General features: G+C 38.9%; 1 protein-coding gene across 1 annotated transcript in view; it reads left to right on the top strand.

Moving 5' to 3' along the window:
• The first annotated feature begins 361 nt into the window (after positions 1–361).
• Positions 362–21,571, top strand: part of LOC131063567 (UDP-N-acetylglucosamine diphosphorylase 2) — a 187,915-nt gene continuing 166,705 nt past the window's right edge. Inside the window, exons 1-6 of the mRNA XM_057997420.2 lie at positions 362–794; positions 1,387–1,441; positions 1,764–1,915; positions 2,137–2,176; positions 2,449–2,541; positions 2,659–2,771. Of these exons, the coding sequence (XP_057853403.1) occupies positions 654–794; positions 1,387–1,441; positions 1,764–1,915; positions 2,137–2,176; positions 2,449–2,541; positions 2,659–2,771 (594 nt within the window). The 5' untranslated portion in view covers positions 362–653. The remainder of the gene's footprint in view (positions 795–1,386; positions 1,442–1,763; positions 1,916–2,136; positions 2,177–2,448; positions 2,542–2,658; positions 2,772–21,571) is intronic.

Raw genomic sequence — 21,571 nt, 5'->3', positions numbered from 1 at the left:
AACTACCAAGAAAAGCATTCTCTCAAACTTCTAAGAAAACTAAAAATCATGACAACTCATTGTCCCAACAAAAAAATCATGTTAGAACACACTCTCACTCAAAACTTTCTTAGACAAATAAACACTAAAATCATGAAACACCTTCCCACAAAACACTTTTATTCATACTTCAATAAAAAGGAAAAATCACATAACAAACCTCCCAACCAATAACTATATCTCAATACATTTATGCTCACCATGATGGCCACCTTGCACTTCAATGATTCAAATGAAACTTCAATAATCCCCAAAAAACTTAAACAAGTCGAATGAATTGATTGCGAGGAGGATATCTGGCCCCATGGCCAACTCATAGCCTTAGTTTTTTCTATAAAAACCCCAGCAGACAGCCCTTAAATATTAAGTAATTAGACATTTATTCCGCCCATTCAGATAAAACAAACGAACGAATCGACTTATTCGGGCTTTTCACATCTCGGACAGCAAAATTCACTCCCTTAACAACGACAGGAGGAAGAAAATAATTTAACGCCATTAACAGATGCGATTCGCAATATATGTTGCAGGACAGAAACCTTTCTTACGGAGAATTTATTGAAGAATTCAAGGGTCTTAAGGCCACCAGATTTTTCAATCTGTAAGAATTGGTAATGGGGGAAGCCGGGTACGAGGAAATGGAACCGCCACAGGCTTTGGTGGAGCGTCTCAAGGATTTTCGCCAAGAACAAACCCTGGCATTATGGAAGGAGCTCAATCCCCAAGAGCGCCAGCTTTTGATTAAAGACCTTGAGGTTTTTCGATTTTTGTAAATTTTTATGTTTGCTTTCCATGAAATTTGCACGTCTCAGAATATAACGGTGGTTTGATTTTGTCTTGTTTTGATTACTATGTTTAACCCTCTTTATCGGGATTTGAACATTTTCCGGTTGTACAGTTTTTGGCAATTTTTTTTATCACTAAGAGTAGATCTAATGAAAAATGTTTTGTTACTTTTCACTAAAACGTCGTTATGAATGATCTGCGTTGTCAATTCTCGAGTTGCTGATAGCTGCAATTCGGCTGATTTGCTTCAGATTTTGACGTGCTATTTATAGTCCTTAATTTTGTCCCGGCTTTGAAATTAATGAATTGTGCTGCATTTTTATTTTGTGTTTATTTGGTACAGTTTGTTCGTGCTTTGCTTTTCAATGCAATAAACCTTGCCTTTGGATACTTTCAATTGGTCCCCTTCAGAAATTAACATCTAAAAATATTCTATAAGCTGCTGTATTGAGCTTCATTGAGTGGGAGAAAACTAGCTTTCATGTTTGTTGTGTCTCAACTGTGCCTATGCCATACTATTAATGTAGAACGTATTGTCATATACTGTCACGTTTTATGCAGAGTCTGGATCTTTCACGAGTGGATCGAATTATCAAACAATCTTTTCTTCTGCGAGGTGAGTTCTGTTGAGTTTGGCTCACATAGATTTACTACTAAGTATCGTTACAATTCATAATCTAAGATTTCAAAGTTTGAACAATTTATAAAGTTAATGGAAAATGATCCCATTGTGGAGGTGTCATACATAAAATTTGTGTGTTCCTTGGCAATGGCCCAAAAATCTACCGTCACCTTTAGCTTTACCTTTATTCGGAATTGGTGTCCTATTTCAATATGGATTTGCACTTTTGTGGATTTTATTTCTGCAGGACATTTTGTTGCACTCCTATTATTATTTAAATTTAGATAAATACTAACCATTAACTTGTTTTGTGAAGATCGACCTATACCAAGTCCAGAACCAGTTCCGGAGGCAAGTGTCTCCACTGTTCTGGAAAGAACACCGGAAGAAAGGGAAAGATGGTGGAAAATGGGACTGAAGGCCATTTGTGAGGGCAAGCTCGCAGTTGTGCTTTTGTCTGGAGGCCAGGTATCCTTTACATACATATGTGCAATTGATACAATTTCATACATGCATGGACAACATATTCACCAGGAAACTAGGGTTCAGGGCCCAGGCTGGATTACTCTTTGCCAGTTGATATACCTTGGAAACAATATTAAGCACATGGATGTTGAAATCTGTTTCGCATTCGTTGCTTTTTCTTCAGTGAATCTATCATGAATTTTATGACTTTCCATTATATACAGGGTACTCGATTAGGAAGTTCAGAGCCAAAGGGATGCTTCAGTAAGTTATGCATCTTTATCTACTAATAGTATGTAATGCGTGTATTTAATCTGTTAACATCCTATTCTGTTTGCTTGAATTTATAATTGTTATAGCAGTTAGCCTATAAATAGTAGAATGTTGAAAGTAATTTGGATAAAAGCCTGAATGTTATACCATTGGTCTTGATGATTTTGATGGTAAAATGGCATTGACATAAATACATGGAATCTGTCTATAAGATAATATTCTTTTGAACCAATCAAAGATTTGGATATTCTTTTATTTTTCAGACATTGGGCTCCCTTCTGGTAAATCTCTCTTCCAGCTTCAAGCAGAGCGCATTTTGCGTGTTCAAAGACTTGCAGCTCAGTCTGTACCTGATGGTAAGCAGTAGTTTTAATTTTTTTAGAAATATTGTCCATGGATTTATTATATTTTTTCCTTCAGATCAATGTGGAATCTATTCACATCATCAGATTTTGCAATCTTTTGGTTTTCAGGTGCAGGTCGATATATTAGAGTACACTGGTATATTATGACAAGCCCATTTACACATGATGCAACATGCAAATTCTTTGAGAGTCGGAAATATTTTGGCTTGGAGTCTGAACAAGTAAGCTTCAGTGATTTATTTTGCCATTTGTGTATTGTAAAGTGTCACGATTTATTTTTTATATTTTTGATTGGATGATTAAAAAATGGTATGTCTAGCCCAAGTGGATATGTTAAAAATACAAGGGTATAGAATAATCCAAGGCATAAACTACCTGTAGATCTTCATTAACTAGAGATTTGATGGAGAACAGAACAGTTGATTCAAAATATATTTTATTTATAATATTCATTTCAGTTTTCGGATATGACCACACATGTCAGCTATGTCCATCATACATCTAAACTGCTTACACAAGGCATACAAGACCATGGATCAGAACTAGAATGGACACTATGGCATTATAGCCAATAAATAAAGGAATGAAGATGTCTAATCAGAATCCAATCTGCATCAAAAAACTCTTGGCATTTGCAGACTACTCCATATCCAGTGCAACAGGAATAGAAGGTTGGACCCATCCACCTTCAGAAGCTTTGCTTGATGAAAAAATGGTAGATTGAACACATGATCTGCAGGAAGAAAAATATGGATCACAGAGGCAAAATCTGGCTGCCAACCTTCCTAGTCTTGCTCCCCAAGAGATGTACTTACCCAAATATAGAAAACTAGAGAGGTGCTGCACATGACAATGACAGATTTATTAAAGGTGCATGATTGCATTAGGGGTTTTTGCCCACCAATTATTAATTAGGGGTTTTTGTCTACAAATTTAGTATCTGGAAATTATGGAGTTTCCTTCCTCCAATCTCCAGGACAGAGGATTTTTGTCCTTGGTGCAATAGATTCATAGGATGCTCAATCTGTTTGGAAAGAATGTTGATTAATATCAAAAGCGTGACTCCTTTGTTCTTTTACCTTTCTTTTATAGACCTCTTAACTCTCTGGCCCTTTCCCTCCAAAAGATTCATTTTTAAATTCTTCAAGTGTCTTTTCCAATAATTCACAAAGGCCCCTGCTCTGGTTGACCTCTTTTTAATAACATTTTAAGATGTAACTTTTATGAGAACTTAAAAGCAAAACTCACTTAAAATATTATAAAGTTATTTCCCTGAGCCCATTTCTTCATTGAGTTGATGATGAGTTCTAAGTCCCTGTCCACCTCAATTCTGTACTATTCTTTTCTCTTAAAATCAACAATTTTCTTGAAATGGCTTTGCTTCAGAAACATTATTAAAACCTTCTCTAAGAGCTTTATAGAAAATTAAAATAGCCATGCCCTTGCAATCCTTGAGGATGCCTCTAGAGGCTGCTAGTGTAGAGTTGCCTCTTTAGGCACCGACAAAGTAAAAGTTTAGGGGGTGAGATTGGGCGAGGATCCCAACTTATAGCCTTCCCCTTTTCTTTTGATTAAGTCAATCTCTTTATTAGGGACAACCTTCAAGATTTCTTCCCAATTTTAACCATATTGGATAAGTGTGATGTCCATCCAGCAGTCCTATCCATCCATTGCGGAGGTTACCAGCAGATCAGAGCCTGGCTAACAGTGAGAACGATTGAATTAATGGTTAGCTATTCTCTGAGAAAGTAGGGGGCAATGCGGTTCGTAGGCCTCTTCATGTCTGATATCATTTCTCTAGTGCTCCACATAACTTTATCTGAATGTTATTCCTAAGTCTGAAAGATCCTCTGTAATGTCCCCTACTAAGTTTAGATCTGTTATAACAGTAATTATTATTTTTTAATATACTTGTGACTTAAACTAAATTGATTAGGAGAAACTCTATTTTTAGCTCTTTCCTTAACATAAATCAAATCTGTGATATTCCATAGTTTTAAATAATTTATCAATTATTCATGAACTAATTGTCAATCCACCATACTAGGCAACTAATTCTATTATTAGATAATTAATTGTATCATCCATAATTCTTAATGCAAAGTTCAATCCTTGTTACTACTCGAGTTTTAAGGAAGGCAGACATGACTATGTTGCCAAGTGCTTAGATACCAAACTCAATGGGCTCCCTCAAAGTTTACAGATCCAAGCCCTTACCATGTCTTGGGACTATGCCCTCAAGGTTTATGGGACGCTGATCCCTACCCTATCTTGGGAATCATCCTATTGGCTGGATTTAGACTGCCCCTCTTGGAAACAACTCAATCCCATCTTCTTAAATACTGACAGTAATGACATGATTCAGACTATAAGTATACTGATTTCTCATGTATTATGAATATATATGAAATTAAGTATGACTGTCATACATATTGCAGTCCATATTAATATTACTACTAAATTCTGCATAACAACATTATCAGGTTTCATATATTAAGCATACATATTCAGCACATCCCCATGCATACTGCCAAGAACAAAGATGCTACTCCCTGTAACTTAATAACAGTTCTGATCTGATCCAATCCATGGTGATGTTGCTGGATGCTTTCATTCCTTTCCTTTATATCTCTCAATGTGAGGGAGAGGTCACACCTCTTCATCATGCATGCCCTTTGGCAAGAGACACACCCTTTCACCATTAGCGCCTTTTGAAAGAGTGCAACTCTTCATTATCTCTGCCCTTTGAAAGGGACATAACCTTTCATAATCAGATTTGCACTTCTTGTTTAATTCAGATGTGCACTTCTTATTTAAATCAGATGTGCACTTCTGATTTCCAAATTATCCCCCTCTCAAATGAAATTCTCTTCTCCCTTTTATATCTCATTGTTGAGGGAGTCACAACTTTTCCTTCCATGTCTTTTGACCATTCATTAACTTAATTATATTTAATTATATTCTTTTATATTTTAATTTAATTTTTAATCCTTAAATTTTATTATTAAATTCTATTTCAAAGTGGGGACATTACATCCTCCTATTTCTTTCTAGCCATATATTCTAACCCGTGTTCCACAGTGTTTCAAGGACGAGGATAGAGAGACGATAGGGAATGCGTTTTGGGGATGGCAGTTCGAGGGCCGTTTTTGGGGATTGTGGGTGGATGGCGATATATGAATTTTTCAATCATATATTGAAGAAAAATGGCTTATGACAATGGTGCTTTGACAACGGTTACTTATATTTTAAAATATGTTATATAGAGAGAGATAAAGAGAGAGAGATATGTCAATAATTGATAACAACAATATCAAAATATAAATAAATTAGACTGTAGTATAACAATAGTATAACAGCAGTATAAACATCAGTAAAATTAATCATGAGATTCATACCAGAGGTATCAAAGCATTTTGTTGTTCAATTTATAAAATTTAAAGTAACTGAAAGTCTCAAACTTAAAAATACAACAATCTATGAGACTATGCTTCATTCAGGAAATCAATATCAAAAGAACTATTCATGTCACTGTCACTCTGTGCTTCAAGTGGATCCAATGGAAGCCTGACCATTCTTGGTTGCACCTCCTCATGAATCAGTCTAACATCTTCAAGATCAACATCCCAATGTGCTGTTGGAGTTTGTTGATACTTAGTAGTCTATTGATCTTGAAGTCTTAAGGTACTATGAACTGCAACTAGTTTTTAGCTCATTTTGAGGTAAGTCTGTTCCTTTTAATTGAGTGGATGAAGCCATAGGTGGACCAATTCCACTATCCAGTAGAGGAACTAGCATTCTGTGAGAGTAAATGAAAAGCAAGTTGTTTCAAGTCTGGTGTGTCCTTCCCATGAAATTTCCATCATTCAATGGGGTTTTTCGGTGCAATAATGGCCCTGTCCGTCCTAGCCTCTGGTTTGCCTAATGTAGGACCCTGAAGATCAGAAGATTGAAGCCACTGCTCTTTAAGTATGGTTGCCTTCTTGGTGCTATACATTTTACAAAGGGCTGCCATAAGCCCCTCCATTACCTTATCATCCTTAGAAGGATGCATTTGGCTAGGTCTAGGTGCATACCACTTCCAATTAAGAGCATAGGCAGCCATATGAAGAGGGGTGTTTATTGCGTTTCACCTCTTTATGACAATAGTGTTGGAAATATTGTCGTTGATGTCAAAAGTATAAAGACAAATGTTAGTCATTGATGTTAAAGGAAACGCCAAAGATCCAGAAGGACTAGAAGTGAAGTCATGTTTATGTTGTGTCAACAAATCAAGTGATTGCACATTTTTGTAGGGTTGAGGTTAGAGGTAGAAGGCAACTGAATTACCATTGTTAAAAATGAAATTTGTGGACATCGTTTCAGTGAAGAATTGCAAGGATAAATTCTGTGGGAGTTTAGTTGTAGCAGCAAATAATCATGGAGCATGCTATATTTGGCGGTTGTCACGTGGAAGTTAAGACAATGACTATCTTTGTGCCTTTGCATAGACTACAAACACATAACATCATAGGCTGCAAATTGGAGAGGAATAAGCCACTAGGTTAAAGTCGAAGTGAAGTCAACTTGGACAGCCCACGTGAAGGAGAATAAAGAAAGCACCATATATTATGCAGCACCAAGTAAATAAAGAAATAATTGACTATAAGTAATTAGTATTCAGCATGAAGTAAATAATAAAAGTAATGATCATATGGGCAGCAATTATATAGCAGAAAATAAAATTATTCGAGCAATGATTCTTAAGAGGCGGTCATTATAATGAAATCAAGAAGGCAGCAAAGATTGCTTTAAGTGGTCGACTCCCTCATGCTTTGGTGCCCTTGATGGAGGTTTAAATAAATAAAAAATAATTCCTAAAGGTGGCCGACCTTCTTTCATATGGTGCACGACATATAAATAAGACAAATTTTTCTTAGTCATACTTATAAAGTGGAGCGATAAATGTTTATGGAGAGGGGCGATCTGGAAATAGAAATAGGTGTGATCTGCAAGTGTGTAATAGAAAATGATTAAAAGAGCAGCGACTATTATTAAGTTTAGAAGGCAGTGCTTGATTAGAGTGAAGAAAAGATTTGGGAGTTTGTTTTAACAAAAGGACATATCCTTTTAGAAGGATATATCTCTTCTAAAAGATGCATCCTTTCATATGAAGATAAAGATATAAAAGGAAATCAGATTGTGTGGAATGAGTGTGTGTGTGTGAGGTGTGCAAAAACAAATAAATATATCAGAATATACACGCAGATTTGTGAAGATGAAAGAAATGAAGTGAATAAAGAATATTTACTCAAGAAATAAAGGTATATAAAAAGAAAGATCTTTGAGAGAGAAGTGAGTGAAGAAAAAGATCATATCAATTAAGAGCAGATTGCAAGCAGATGTAAGGCAAACAAAAACGCGGGTGATATCTTAAACAAAACATCAATCAGATATGTGAAGAATATTTTGAGCAGATTTATAAAGTGTGATTCATGAAATAAGTATGATATGTGAAGAAAACATATACCAGCCAATGTGTATATGGAATCATTCAAAGACAAATTTACAAAAGGGAATAGATGCACCTCTTGACTGAAGAGGTATGATAGAGTGGCATAAAGAGAAGGTAGAAGTGGAGGAATGAGCATGGTATTTATGTGAGAGCAATGAAGGATATGTTTGTGAGGAGAATATGCAAGTACATTTATGTCTTGGTAATTAAGAAGGGAATTGTGAAATGAAAAAACGAGTGATATCAATCATTTGTTGAAGAAGCAACATTCAAGGCAGATCTTCCGAGGGAACATGGAGCGAGGGTTTTAGGGTGGTTTTGGTAGGGTTGAAGCGGTGGCTGCTGGTTCTCCGCTGGGGTGTTTGAGAGCTGGTGTTCCATCCTCTTTACCAGTTGGTGGTTCGGTTAATCAGGATGATGCTGAATCTGAAGATGGTGGGGACTCGAATGCCGGGTTTCAGGTGGACTCAGGTGAGGGGGCCACTAGGAAGGTACCTTCTGAGGAGAGACCTTGTGATAGTGTCTACTCACGTGATCCTTGGTCGAATCAACCTGTCAAGGGGGCTACCGAGCACACTTTTCGTGCTGGCGCTACGAAGAATCGTTGGGTGTCTTTGTTTGGAGTCAAACCCACTGGGAAGTCTTCCTTCCCCCGTTTCTGTCATTTGTGATAAGGGTAGCGGTAAAGCGACTCTGTCGATTCCGAATCAAGTGATAAACCATAATATTGCTATTATGGGACTTACCCTTTTTGGGAAATTTTCTGGGCCCATACCCAACATTGATGTAGTAAGGGTATTTGCAAGTCGTAGATGGAAGCTCAAAGGATAGGTTGATATCTCTGCTCTTCTGGGGGTTTTTTTCTCCTTTGCGTTCTCCTGTGCTGAAGATATCTTGACGATCCTTTGTGGAGGACCATGGGCTATGGGAAGATCTTCCTTAACCCTAAAAAAATGAGCTCCTAATCTGGAAATGTCAGATGCCTTTTTTGAAACCGTTCTTGTATGGGTGAAACTCCCAGGGCTCCCTTTAGAATATTGGCATGAAGATATCTTTAAGGGAATTGTTGAAGTGTTTGGGGAGTTGCTTTCGATTGATCCTATGATGACTACTAGGAAAAGAATGGTTTACACTAGGATTTGCATGGGGGTTAGTAGATCCAAGGATCTTCCTTCTTCAATTGAACTCGTTTCGAAGTTGGGATCGCTGTGCGAGGTCATTGAATATGAATCGCTGCCTTTTGTTTGTTTCTTATGCAAGAAGGCTGGACATTGAGCAAAGAGATGCCCTCAGAACAATAAGAAAGAGGAAAACGGTAACAAAGGCCCTAGGGTTTGGAAGCCTAAGCAAGTGCTGAGTGGGGATCAAGGTAGTAAGAACAATAACAAGCCTGATAGGCCTAATGAGGTCCATGTGGATAGCAATGCTAGAGAAGATAACAAGCTGCCTAACAATCCTAATGAGGTCCAAAGGGATTGCAATGTCAGGGGGGATGCTCATCACTCTGAGCATATTAAGGTCACTGAAGAGAAAGGTCAGGAGGAAAACGGTACTGAAAACATACAAGAAGTGCAGAATAGTGAGACAAAGGAGAAGGACCAAGAAGATGATCGATGTATTTCCCCGGTATAGGGGGAAGAAGAAAATATTGTCAGAGTTATTGAGATGGTTGATATTGAGGAGGAAGATATGGAAGATGATCTGGAGGAGGGAGAAATGAACCCGAACGATGCTGGTTCTAGGTGCATTTCTCCTAGCATCAGAAGAAGTGAGGCTGAAGGGGAAGGGGTGAACCTTATCTGTACTTTCAAGGACCATCAATCTTCGCCGATTTTGGGCTCTTCTTTTGGAAATATTCTTTCAGGATTGATTAAGATCACCATTTTGGGCGATTCTTCATCTCAAAATTCTAATGGAGGTCATTTTGACTTGGACCGGAATATGGTCATTCCGGATTCGATGCAATCCCCCAAGGAAAAAGAGAATATACGTCTGCAGCAGATTGAGTTTGACGATGAGATGAACTATACTAAAGTGGAAAAGAAGAAGAAGAAAACGTAGTAGAAACCTGGTGCTGGTGTCACTACTCGGAACAGAGTTAGAGCGGATTGTGGGCCTTCTTGGAATGCGGGTAGGAAATCTAGTAGGTGGCAAAGAGAGCAGGAGTGTATGCAAAACGTTGCGGATGGATCACAGAAGACGATCCACGAAAGTCTTTTTAACTCTCTTGGTAAGAAATGGAGATTTTATCCTAGAATATTAGAGGCATGAATAGTTGTCATAAACAGGACATAGTTCATAATTTGGCTAGGGATCATCGACCGGATACTTTGCTTATTCAAGAGACTAAAATGTCTAAAGAAAGGGTGGAGAAAATTAAGTTTTTTAAATTTTGTGAGTCTCAAGGGAGTAGCTCTGATGGGGCTTTTGGAGGAGCTGTCACTTTGTGGAATTCTCATTTTATTCAAGGTGTTCCTCTTTGTCATGATGAAAACCATGTTGCTACATTGTTTAAACACACTAGGGATGTTTTTTCTTGGATATTATCTAATATTTATGCGCCTAACAACAAAGTCTCTAGAAGAAAATTTTGGGCCAGACTTTCTTCTTTTCGTTGTAACCATCCTAATACCCCTTGGTTGGTAATAGGAGATTTCAATACTCCTCTCCAGGAGACTGAGAAATTTGGGGGTTCTCAAATACAACTTGATAGCAAATAGGATTTGGCTGATTTTATCAATGATCAATGCCTTATTGATCTCGACTTGACTTGACTTGGGCCTGTTTTACTTGGTCAAATCATAGAGTTGGGGCTGAGTTGATTCAAGTTAGATTGGATCAGGCCTTAATTTCTATTGATTGGCTTCAACATTACTCTTGTTCTTTGAATTCTATGATTAGAGTCGGCTCGGATCATTACCCCATTAGGCTTATGGCTGAACCCAAAGGAGGGCAGCGTAGAAAGTTTCCTTTTAGATTTGAGAAGATGTGGTTATCCCATCCTAGCTTGTATAATAGTATGAAAGAGTGGTGGAGTGTTCAAATTGATGGTACAACTATGTTTTGTATAGCTAAAAAGCCGAGATTTGTGAAGGAGATGGTTAAAAAATGGAATAAGGAGATCTTTGGGGATATTTTCTTGCATCATCTCTTTAGGAGGAGTTGAACCTCATTCAGGATAAGATACAGAAAGAAGAATATGTGGGTGATAATTTTGCAAAGGAAAGTGATGTCTTGACTAAATACCATAGTATCATTGCCCGTGAAGAGATCTTTTGGAGACAAAGGTCAAGGTCTTTATGGCTTAATGATGGTGATAGAAACACAAGATTTTTTCATGTTACTACTCTCAAACATAGAGCAGCCAATAGAATTGACTACCTTGTCGGAATTGGTAGAAGGATAGAGAAGGAAGAGGAAATTAGTGAAGCTGCTGTTGAGTTTTTTAGGGAGCTGTTAAAGGCTGATCCTATGTTGGATCCGAATGCCCAAGGTATTCTGGCGGATGTTATTCCTAAGGTGCTTTCAGAAGATCAGAATCGTAACTTGGCTGCTATTCCCTCAAATGAGAAAATCAAAGCTACTGTCTTCTCCTTTGCTGGCAATAAAGCCCTTGGCCCCAATGGTTTTCCTATGTTCTTCTTTCAGCACTTCTGGGATATTGTGGATATTGATGTCTCTAATGCTGTTAAAGAGTTTTATGGAACCAGGTCTTTGCTTAAGGAATTGAATGCAACCTTCAGTGTTCTCATTCCTAAAATGCATGGAGCTAACTCTTTGGAGGCTTTCAGACCCTATCAGTTTGTGCAATTCATTTTATAAAATCATTTCTAAAGTTCTCACATCGTGGCTATTGTGAATTCTGCCCTTTCTGATCTCTCCTCAACAGATGGCTTTGTCCCAGGGAGACAAATCCTTGATTCCATCATCACTGTTCATGAGAATATTCATTCGTTGATAGAGACTAAATCTCCGCGTTTCCTGCTGAAGTTGGACATTGCAAAGGCTTATATAGGGTGGATTGGTGTTTTCTGGAAAAAGTTCTTCATGCCTTCAGATTTTCGGGTAAAGTCATTAGTTTAATTTGGGAGCTTATCTCTACTGCTTCTATTGCTATTATTGTTAATGGGTCGCCATCTCATTTCTTTAAAACTTCAAGGGGATTAAGGCAGGGTGACCCTATATCCCCGATTTTGTTTACTATCATGGCTGAAAGTTTGGGCAGATTTATTCATAAACAGGTGCTGGAAGGATCTCTAAAAGGTTTGAGGCCCTCCTCTGCTAATTTGACTTGTTCTCATCAACAGTTTGTAGATGATACAATCTTAATGGGGAGCTCCTTTTTTGGGGAGGCTAGAGTTATCAAATCCACCCTCAACCTCTATGAAAATGCCTCGAGACAGATGATTGATAGAGCTAAAAGTCTTATCTACTTTATTAATACTCCTGAGTCTAGGCAAAAGAAGATTGTTAATATTCTTGATTGTAGGATTGGCTTGCTTCCTTCTACTTACCTTGGCCTTCCTTTGGGACCTAAACCCTCTGATACTTTTTGGCTCTCTTTGATTGACCAGTTCAATAGGAAGTTGGTTGGCTGGAAGGGGACCCTCCTTAGTTAGGCTGGTAAGGTGCAGTTGCTCAAAGTCACTCTTCAGAACCTCCCGATGTATGCTCTTAGTTTGTTCAAGATTCCCTCAAAATATGTAGAGATTATTGAAAAAATTCAGAAAAGATTCCTTTGGCCTGGGGTGGAGGAAAGAAAGAGAATTCATTTGGTTGCTTGGGAGAGTGTCTGCAAACCTCGGAAGTATGGGGGTTTGGGGATTCGGAGTATCAAGACTTTTAATCTTGCTCTTTTGGCTAAACAAGTTTGGCGAACCTATGATAGTAGAAGAGAATGGAATACATTATGGCATAACAAATGCCTCTTTAATGTTCACTCCTTTCAGGATTTTTTGCATTCCCCTCATATTCCTGTTGGATAACACCTATGGAATAATATTGTCAAAGCTAGGGATGTGGCTATTCCTGGAACTGTTTGGAAGGTGGGGAATGGAAGGAGTATTCGTTTTTGGGACGACTGCTGGATTGGGAAACGTCCGCTGGCTTTTGATCCTTTGTTGGGGGCTTTTAGAGATACTTGTGTGGCTTCTATTGGACTGATGGTTGCTGATTATTGGAAGGAAGGTAAATGGGTGAACCTCATTGATGTTAACCCGTCTCTTACTCAGTTGCAGCTGTCCTTAAACTCCTTCGGGTTAGAAAATAGATCTGAAGATGAGCTAATATGGATAGTTTCATCTAATGTTATGTTTTCGGTTGCTTCTGTGGATTGTTGTACTGATCCTCCTGTTCCTTAATGGTCAAAGGTGTGGATTAAAGGTCTTTTTCCTAAGGTTAATATGTTTTTTTGGCTTCTTGTCCTAAACAAAATCCTGATTACGGATAATCTTTCTAAGAGGGGATTCTCCATACCTAATAGATGTTACTTATGTTTGAAGTAAGTGGAATTGGTTGATCATCTCTTTTTGCACTGTTCTTATGCTACTAAAATATGGTGCCAAGTGCTTTAGAAATGGGATCTTTGCTGGATCTTCCCTGGGTCCGTTAAGGAGTTTATTTATCAATGGAGATCGCCTACTAGGAATCATCTTTTGAACACTTTATGGTCCTTTGTGTTTCCTCATGTGGTGTGGGGTTTATGGAAAGAGCGTAATAATAGAATTAAAGGGAGATTTATCTTCAGCCTGAAATTGTCTTCAAGAAAGTCACCAGGGCCATTAATGAAAATCTTTCCATAGTGAGTGCCAAGAGTCAAAATTAGAATGGAATGTTAATGATTATGAGGTCAGAGTCGTCAATGCTTGGGAATTAAATCATCTCTTTCAGTCAGCCAAGCCTAAGTTAAATAAAAGAACCAACATTAGATGGAAATTACCTCCCCAAGGGTGGGCCAAAATCAACTTTGATGGGGCGACCAAAGAGAACTCTGGCCTAGTTGGTTGTGGGGGAGTGTTGCGAGATCACGATGGCAATTTTCTTTCAGCGGTGGTGCTCCCCTTGGGCATTCAGACCAACCATATTGTTGAAGCCATAGGGGCCTATCAAAGCTTTATTCTTGCTAAAAATCACAACTTTAGTTGTGTTTGGGTGGAAGGGGATTCAAAAAATATTATTAACCACTTAAGGGGTACCTCTAAACGATCTTGGAATGTTAAAATGTGGATTAAAAAAGCTAGGGATATAATTAAAACTTTTGATAAATGCATTATATCCCATGTGTATAGACCAGAGTTCCGTGACTCGCGGCGAGTCACGTGAGTCAACGGGCCGGGTGACCCCTGTCGGGTCACGGTGACCCTGACCTGGGCTCGGACGGGTCAGGGGGCGTGACTCGCCTGACCTGTCGAGTCAGCGAGTCACTCCCTGACTCGCCGAGTCTGAGGGTCATGACCCGGCCAGAGTCACTTAAAACAGTGTAGTAAAAAAAACATAACATTTTTTAATGATTTTTTGGCCTCGCGGGGTGCTGCCCCTCGACCCCGCCCTGTATCGCGACAGGGAACGCACAAGGGGCGATGCCCCTTGACCCCAACTTGGGGGCGCTGCCCCCAAACCCCCGTTGAAAAATATAGGGGGAAACCGCGCCGATAGAAGTAGGGAAAATCTAAGCTACGAGTTTGATTAGGCTCCATATAACAACACAACTTAGAAATCTTGGTAATTGGTATTTAGATTTAGTATTTTAAATTTCCTATAGTCTCATTTGACAATGTAATTCTTATACTGTAATAGTGTCATACATCTTTTCAAAACTAGTTTTTCAAGTACTATATGTATATGTATAACTATATCGGCACCACCCCCCCGTCACCGTCCCCCTGCCGTCCCCAAACTTAGGCCCTTGGTCCCCCCGTCCTGGAAACGCGTCCCCTTGTCCCCAACACCCGTGGAACACTGGAAAAATAGGAAGCCATAGTTTTGCAACCAGCTAAGAGGAAGAGGTAAAAAGCTTACACAAATCACATTGGGGCAACACTACAGTCCGATTGGCTCACTGAGTCCACCGATCCAGTCTTCACTAATGAGGACCTTGAGTGGGTTGACCAGGCAGACAGAAAGGCTGAGGCTGTGGCTATGGCAAAGGAGGAGGATAGAGCACGATCAGGCACAACACCTATGGCTGCTCAGACTGGCACATCACAGGCAGAGACTATGGCTACTCAATCATCCAGGACCTACCTTAGACGCCTTTCTAGGAGGCAGATAGATGAGGCTAAGCGAGAGCTTGAGCCATAGACTTGTTTTTGTTTACACTTTAGAGTTACATATATGTTTGGGAACATTTGAAGTCATGGATTTTATATATATTGGACAACATTTATAACTCTATATATCTATGTTTTCTAATTCCTTCAACTACAATTTACATTTCTACGCATGTGATGGATGTATGTTTATGTATGTGATCAAATTAGCTTCTATTTGATGATGTTATAGTGTCTTTAAGCTTAATTCAATAATGGGTGTATGAAACAAGTTTTAAATTGTTAAAAATCTCTAAATTTCAAGGGTTTTCTTATTTTACCGAGTCGTTGCTGAGTCATTGCCGAGTCCGAGCCGAGTCACGAGTCGAGTCAGCCTTGCCGAGTCAGAGCCGAGTCCGAGTCTGGGAACTTTGGTATAGACAAGCTAATGTGGCGGCAGACTGTCTTGCTAATAAAGGGGTCACGAGTAAGAGTCAGTTGAGCTGGACCAATGGTGACAGGTTGGACTCGGATTTTGTGATGCATTTGCTTCATGACCGAAGCAGAGGGAGTAACATTAAAGATGACCCGAGCTATAATGACTCAAGAGTGAGTCTAGAAAGATCAGAACCTTTCCGATTAAGGCAGGTAGCAAGAGAGTACATAATACTAAGTGCGATTTCATCCCGCACATTTTGTGGGCGATTATTGGCATTCTTTGAGCTCTGTTTTTTGTTCTGCAAGCCGATTGTTTTGAGAGCGACAAAGAGAATTTGAAAATGGGGGGCGCAAGAAAAAGGATTGAACCTCCTAGTTGCGTGAAGCTGAAGAAGGAACGCAAGCTGTGGAGGATTTTGGAGAAAGGGGGTTTTACCTCTTATATTGAGAGGTTGCATGGCTGTAGCAAGGATGTTACGAATTACTTTGCTAAGCATTGGAAGGACGGGACCATTGTTCTCCATGGGCGGAAAGTTCTGGTGGATGAAAGCCTCATTGCCCAAGTCACTGGGCTTTCCATGGATGGCATGAAATATTGCAGGGATGGAGCGTATACGGAGCAGGCTGTGAAGGATTTTCCCAAGAAGGAAGCAGAGAGAGCTAAAATTGTTAAAAAGACTGCCAGTTACTACTCCATCTTGGTGTTCAAGCCCTTCTGGTAGAAGGTGTTAAAGGTAATTATGGAATACCTCACTTAAAATGGTTGTTTTACTAGAGTCTATGGGCATCATTTTGTGATCATGAATCATTTTCATCACAGAGTCAAGATGTCTTTCTCGTTTTATCTTATGTCTGCCCTGAGAGCCAATTTTAAAGACCACAAGAAGAACCCCTCTAAGCTCCCTATATTGCATGAAGGATTGCTAGTCCTTATTGACTCTCATTTCCGTGCCCTTCCTGCCCCTGATGACTATATTCATACCTCTTCTGAAGAGGATACTAGTGCGGGTGATTCGGTTGATGATGAGTTTGGGTCCAATTCTGAAGATGAGTCCCATTCCCCTCTGAAAAAAGTTAAACTTGAGAAATCTATGAATACCTATCCTATGGAGGGCAAGGGTAAAAGAGGTCAAAAGAAAATTGTGGTTTCTTCCTCTTCCACCTCGGATGTAAATGATTCCCCTGCTTCTAGTGGCACCAAAGCTAGTCTTGAGGATTCTATGAGTGAGAAAAAAGATAGCAAGGAGCCAGACAACCATAATCTCCAAACCCCTCATTCCCCACCCCATGATTCTGGTAATGTGGGTGCGGTAGTTCATGAGGACCTTCAACCAAAATGTGCTGAGCTTAGTGATAAAACGAAAGATTATGAGAATGTGTTGGGTATGGCTTGGGAGCATGCAATTGACATGTTCAACATGTTTAAATGGCTGTTTCATGAGTTAAAGGAGGTTAGACTCAATCAGAGCGTTGGGCAGTAAAATGGAGGCCATCCCTGTTGGGAATGATCAAAGTAATTAGATTGATGTGGGGCAGTGGACTACGGAGGAGAAAAAGTCGGTGCTGGAATGCATTAAAAGTATAGGTGAAGGGGTTGATCAGATAAAGAAAAGGTTTGAAGACCACATCTCCAATGTTGAAGAGGGATACAATAAGACCCAGGCTATGCTTAAGGCTATAATGTCAAACAGCCACAAGATCGTGAAGAATACTGCTGATGTTATGACTGTTATGGTGCATAGTTGGGAGCAACAAGAAAGGGCTATTGTCACCATTGGAGATGAAATTGATGTGACTCAGGCTGAAGAAGGACCTAGCAAAAGGACCCATGGCAACATGAAGAAGAAGACAACTGTTCAGAAGGTGGACTACAAAGAAATAAAAGCTACTGCTGAAAATATGAGTGTCCTTGAGGCTGAGTTGGCTGAGACCCTTAAGAACTTCATATAATTGGATCTGTGGCTTTGTTGACTGTGGTCGGTGCTGTCTCTGTTTTGCTGGTTTTGTGTCTTTTTCTCTTTGCTATTTTTTGCTGCCCATCTGGGCTTTTGCTGTCTCTATGGCTGCTGTTTGTAATGTCTATCTTTTGCAGTCTGTGTTGTTTTGGATTTATGTTAATCTCCGATAAAGAAAAAGTTGGTGCTGGAATGCATTAAAAGTATAGGTGAAGGGGTTGATCAGATAAAGAAAAGGTTTGAAGACTGCATCTCCAATGTTGAAGAGGGATACAATAAAACCAGGCTATGCTTAAGGCTATCGTGTCAAACAGCCACAAGATTGTGAAGAATACTGCTGATGATATGACTGTTATGGTGCATAGTTGGGAGTAGTAGGAAAGGGCTATTGTCACCATTGGAGATGAAACTGATGTGACTCAGGCTGAAGAAGGACCTAGCAAAAGGACACATGGCAACATGAAGAAGAAGACAGCCGTTTAGAAGGTGGACTACAAAGAAATAAAAGTTGCTCCTGAAAATATGAGTGTCGTTGAGGCTGAGTTGGCTGAGACCCTCAAGAACTTCATGTAATTGGGTCTGTGGCTCTGTTGACTGTGGTCATTGCTGTCTCTGTTTTGTTGGTTTTGTGTTTTTTTCTCTTTGCTGGTTTTTGCTACCCGTTTGGGCTTTTGCTGTCTCTATGGCTGCTGTTTGTAGTGTCTATCTTTTGCAACCTGTGTTGTTTTGGATTTATGTTAATCTCCGATTCTAACTCTCCTAGAATCTTTTTGTAAAGGGTTTCGAGGCCCCTTCAAAACCTGTTTTTGCTTCAATCCAAAACATTTAAGGCGGATCTTTGCCAATAGATTAGTGCCCACAGATTCAGTTGTGGGGGTCGGTGCCTCTAGTGTGTTGGTGCTCACAAATTGAATTTAGGGAATTGGTATCTCTCGTAGGTTGGTGACTACAAAGAATGTAAGAGGTTTCTACATATAAATCAATATTTTGTTGTGGCTTTCTCCTGCAAGAGTTTCCATGTAAATCTTGTATTCTTGAGTTCTATTACTGTTACATCTTATGTTGTTGTTATTGTGCTATTAATATGCTTATGGCATTAAGTTTGAAAAGGTAGACATTGTTGTTATATTGATTTACCCCCCTGCTAGTATAATCGTGTGCTCATCAAATAGGCTGTGCTCATCAAATAGGCCTAATATGCTCCTCATAGAATTGCAATTTAGGATCCTTGTCACAAATTACTTGCTTCATTTGATCAAGCATGCTATCAAAAGTGTCATAAATCTTGCCAAGGCTAGGAGATTTTTTGTATTCGCATCCTTGATCACCCTCACACAAGGTGATATTATAGAGCAAATATATCTACAAGCAACATTTATAATTATGACATTAACACTATTAATAATGAAAACTAAAATTCTAAAATAAAATATTAAAAAAATAAAGCAAAGTACAAACTCAAACAATTTTTCTTACTTGATATTGGACCACCAAGTGTTATTAGGTACCCTTTCTCTCACCACCTTCCTTTTCGTGTCTTTAATTGAGGTCACTTTTTCCACTCTCCACAAACCACCATGGATTGTAGAGCATCTTGCACCTCCAACATCCTCTCCAACAAGATAAAATAGTTGGCATATCTAGTCTCAATTGGTTTGAAATATTTTTTCTGTGAATAAAATTGGATAAATGCAAGTAAAATGTGATGGTGACATACAAACATTTGTATGTCTCTAGCTTCGGCCACTACTACCTTCATCCAATCTGTTTTGCTAATATCTTTCAAAGCATTATTCAAAGCATGCACATAGCATGGAGTCCAAAAGATGTGTTTGTAAGTGCTTTCAACCATCAAACCAGCTAACTTACAAACACGAGCTATATTTGGCACAATTTCCACTACATTAGAAGACCCAACGATTTCTATGACCTTCAAAATGTCGAACTGTTAATCAACGTCCTTAAATTTCCCAAAACAATAAATAGCTTTGATAAAGTATGAACCAATAGGGCATGCAGCAATAATATTGATGAGTGGCTGATGTTGAATATCAGTCCACCCATCCATGACAATTGAACAACTAGTCCTAATTCATGTTTGCCTTATCTCCTCCATCAACATGTTCACCTTTGAAAATTGTTTGTCAAGGAGGGAGGTACACAATCTATGTTCTCCCTAATCTATGTTCTCAGGCCCTGAGAACATAAGAGTGTCCAACTGCCTTTGCATCTCTCAACATAGCTTTGAAACATAGCGACCTTGCTAAATGAAACGGAATAGCATGGATATAAAAAAAATTAGCACTGAATCATTGGCTTGCTCATGTTTTTGCATATTGATTAACCCTATCATTGTATTTTTTTCACTTGCAGCAGAAGAGGCCTTCCTCTTCCCTCTATTACAACTCTCTCCAATTGATACATTGGATTAGTCATGCTGATCAATAGATGACCATTTATTATTGTGACACCAATGATTTTGTCTTCACTCCAACCAAATTTTCCATTTCAACATACTCTTCCAATGTATCACAAACTCTAACCCTATGTGCACTCTCACCCAATAGATGGTATCTAACCCCGATATAGCTCCCACGGTAATCAATTTTGCAAATATGACATAGCCAATGCCTACTTCCCCTTGCATTTTTACCCTTATTGATGGTTAAACTGGTGGCAAATTGAAACAATGGTTTTTTGGGGTTGAAAGGGCCTTTTGCAAACTTTTGAAGATAGGGTGAAGGGCATTCTAACAGGATTGTGGAGTTCCAATAGAACATGTATTTGGATTTTCAGAATGAGAAGACATGTCTATTTTGTTTACTTGTTCTTTACTTGCCTCATTCACATTGTCATCATTGGAACTGCTGCAAGTTATCATTTTGTGGTATACCAAACTGAAACAAAAACATTTTTTTAAAAGTTAAAAATTAAAACTAATTAAAATTTTCGAACCTTCTCTAACAAGCTACAAAAACTTAAAAAAAGGCAAAATCACTTACCTTGACATTGTTGTACGCTTTTGAAATTTCCTCACTATTAATGGGTAGCCAAGTTCAAGTTTCCAACTGCAATGTTATTAAGGCTTAAAGTTCCGAGTTGTCTTGTCTGTAGGGGAGGCATCCCCACTTATCAAATCCCCTTATCACTGGTAAAAATTTAGAAGTGAAAGTTTGTAAAATTGGAACACCAACCTCCTTTACATATTAAAAAATCACTTTTAAAAAAAACCGAGATGGAGATTTCTTTTTTGCAAGGGATGCCTGGCTGTTTTGGGAATGGTTGACAGTCCCCTTCGTGTTCCTTGACGTCCCTGATATTGGGGACACATTCGGGGGTGTTTCCTTTGAATTGCATATCAGCGGGGATGGCTAGGGGATGTCCCTAATGTCCCGTCATTCCATACATGCGCTAGGGGATGGGGATGGGGATGAGGGTCTGAGGGTTGGGATGCATCCCTGTCTAACACAAATTCCAATAGATATTTGTTGGAAGTGAAAACCATATATGATTTATCAGTTTTTAACTTAAACTTGCAAGATCAATGCAAGCATAGAGTAGACCCTCAATCTTATTTCAAGCTACCCAAACCAATCCAGTTGTCTCAAAGATTGCATGCCAAGGATGAATGTGGAAGTAGATGGTTAGTGTCTTTTTCATTTCTTCTACATGTTGCAATCCATGAGGAGCCCTGAAAGCCTCCTTTAGAAAGGTTTGAATTGGTTAGAATTTTATCTAGAGCAACAAGACATGGAAAACATTTTCTTTTGGAAGACCATACTAGTTCTAGATGACTTGATGGGAAGTCTTGTGCTTCCTCATCATTCAGTAGAGTTTCCATCGTATACCCATTCAGACATTGTGCTTACCTGATTTTGGCCTCAACC

The sequence above is a fragment of the Cryptomeria japonica genome, chromosome 4 (assembly GCF_030272615.1).
Source record: "Cryptomeria japonica chromosome 4, Sugi_1.0, whole genome shotgun sequence".
In the NCBI taxonomy this organism is placed as follows: domain Eukaryota; kingdom Viridiplantae; phylum Streptophyta; class Pinopsida; order Cupressales; family Cupressaceae; genus Cryptomeria; species Cryptomeria japonica.
This window is presented reverse-complemented; position numbering and strand designations above follow the sequence as displayed.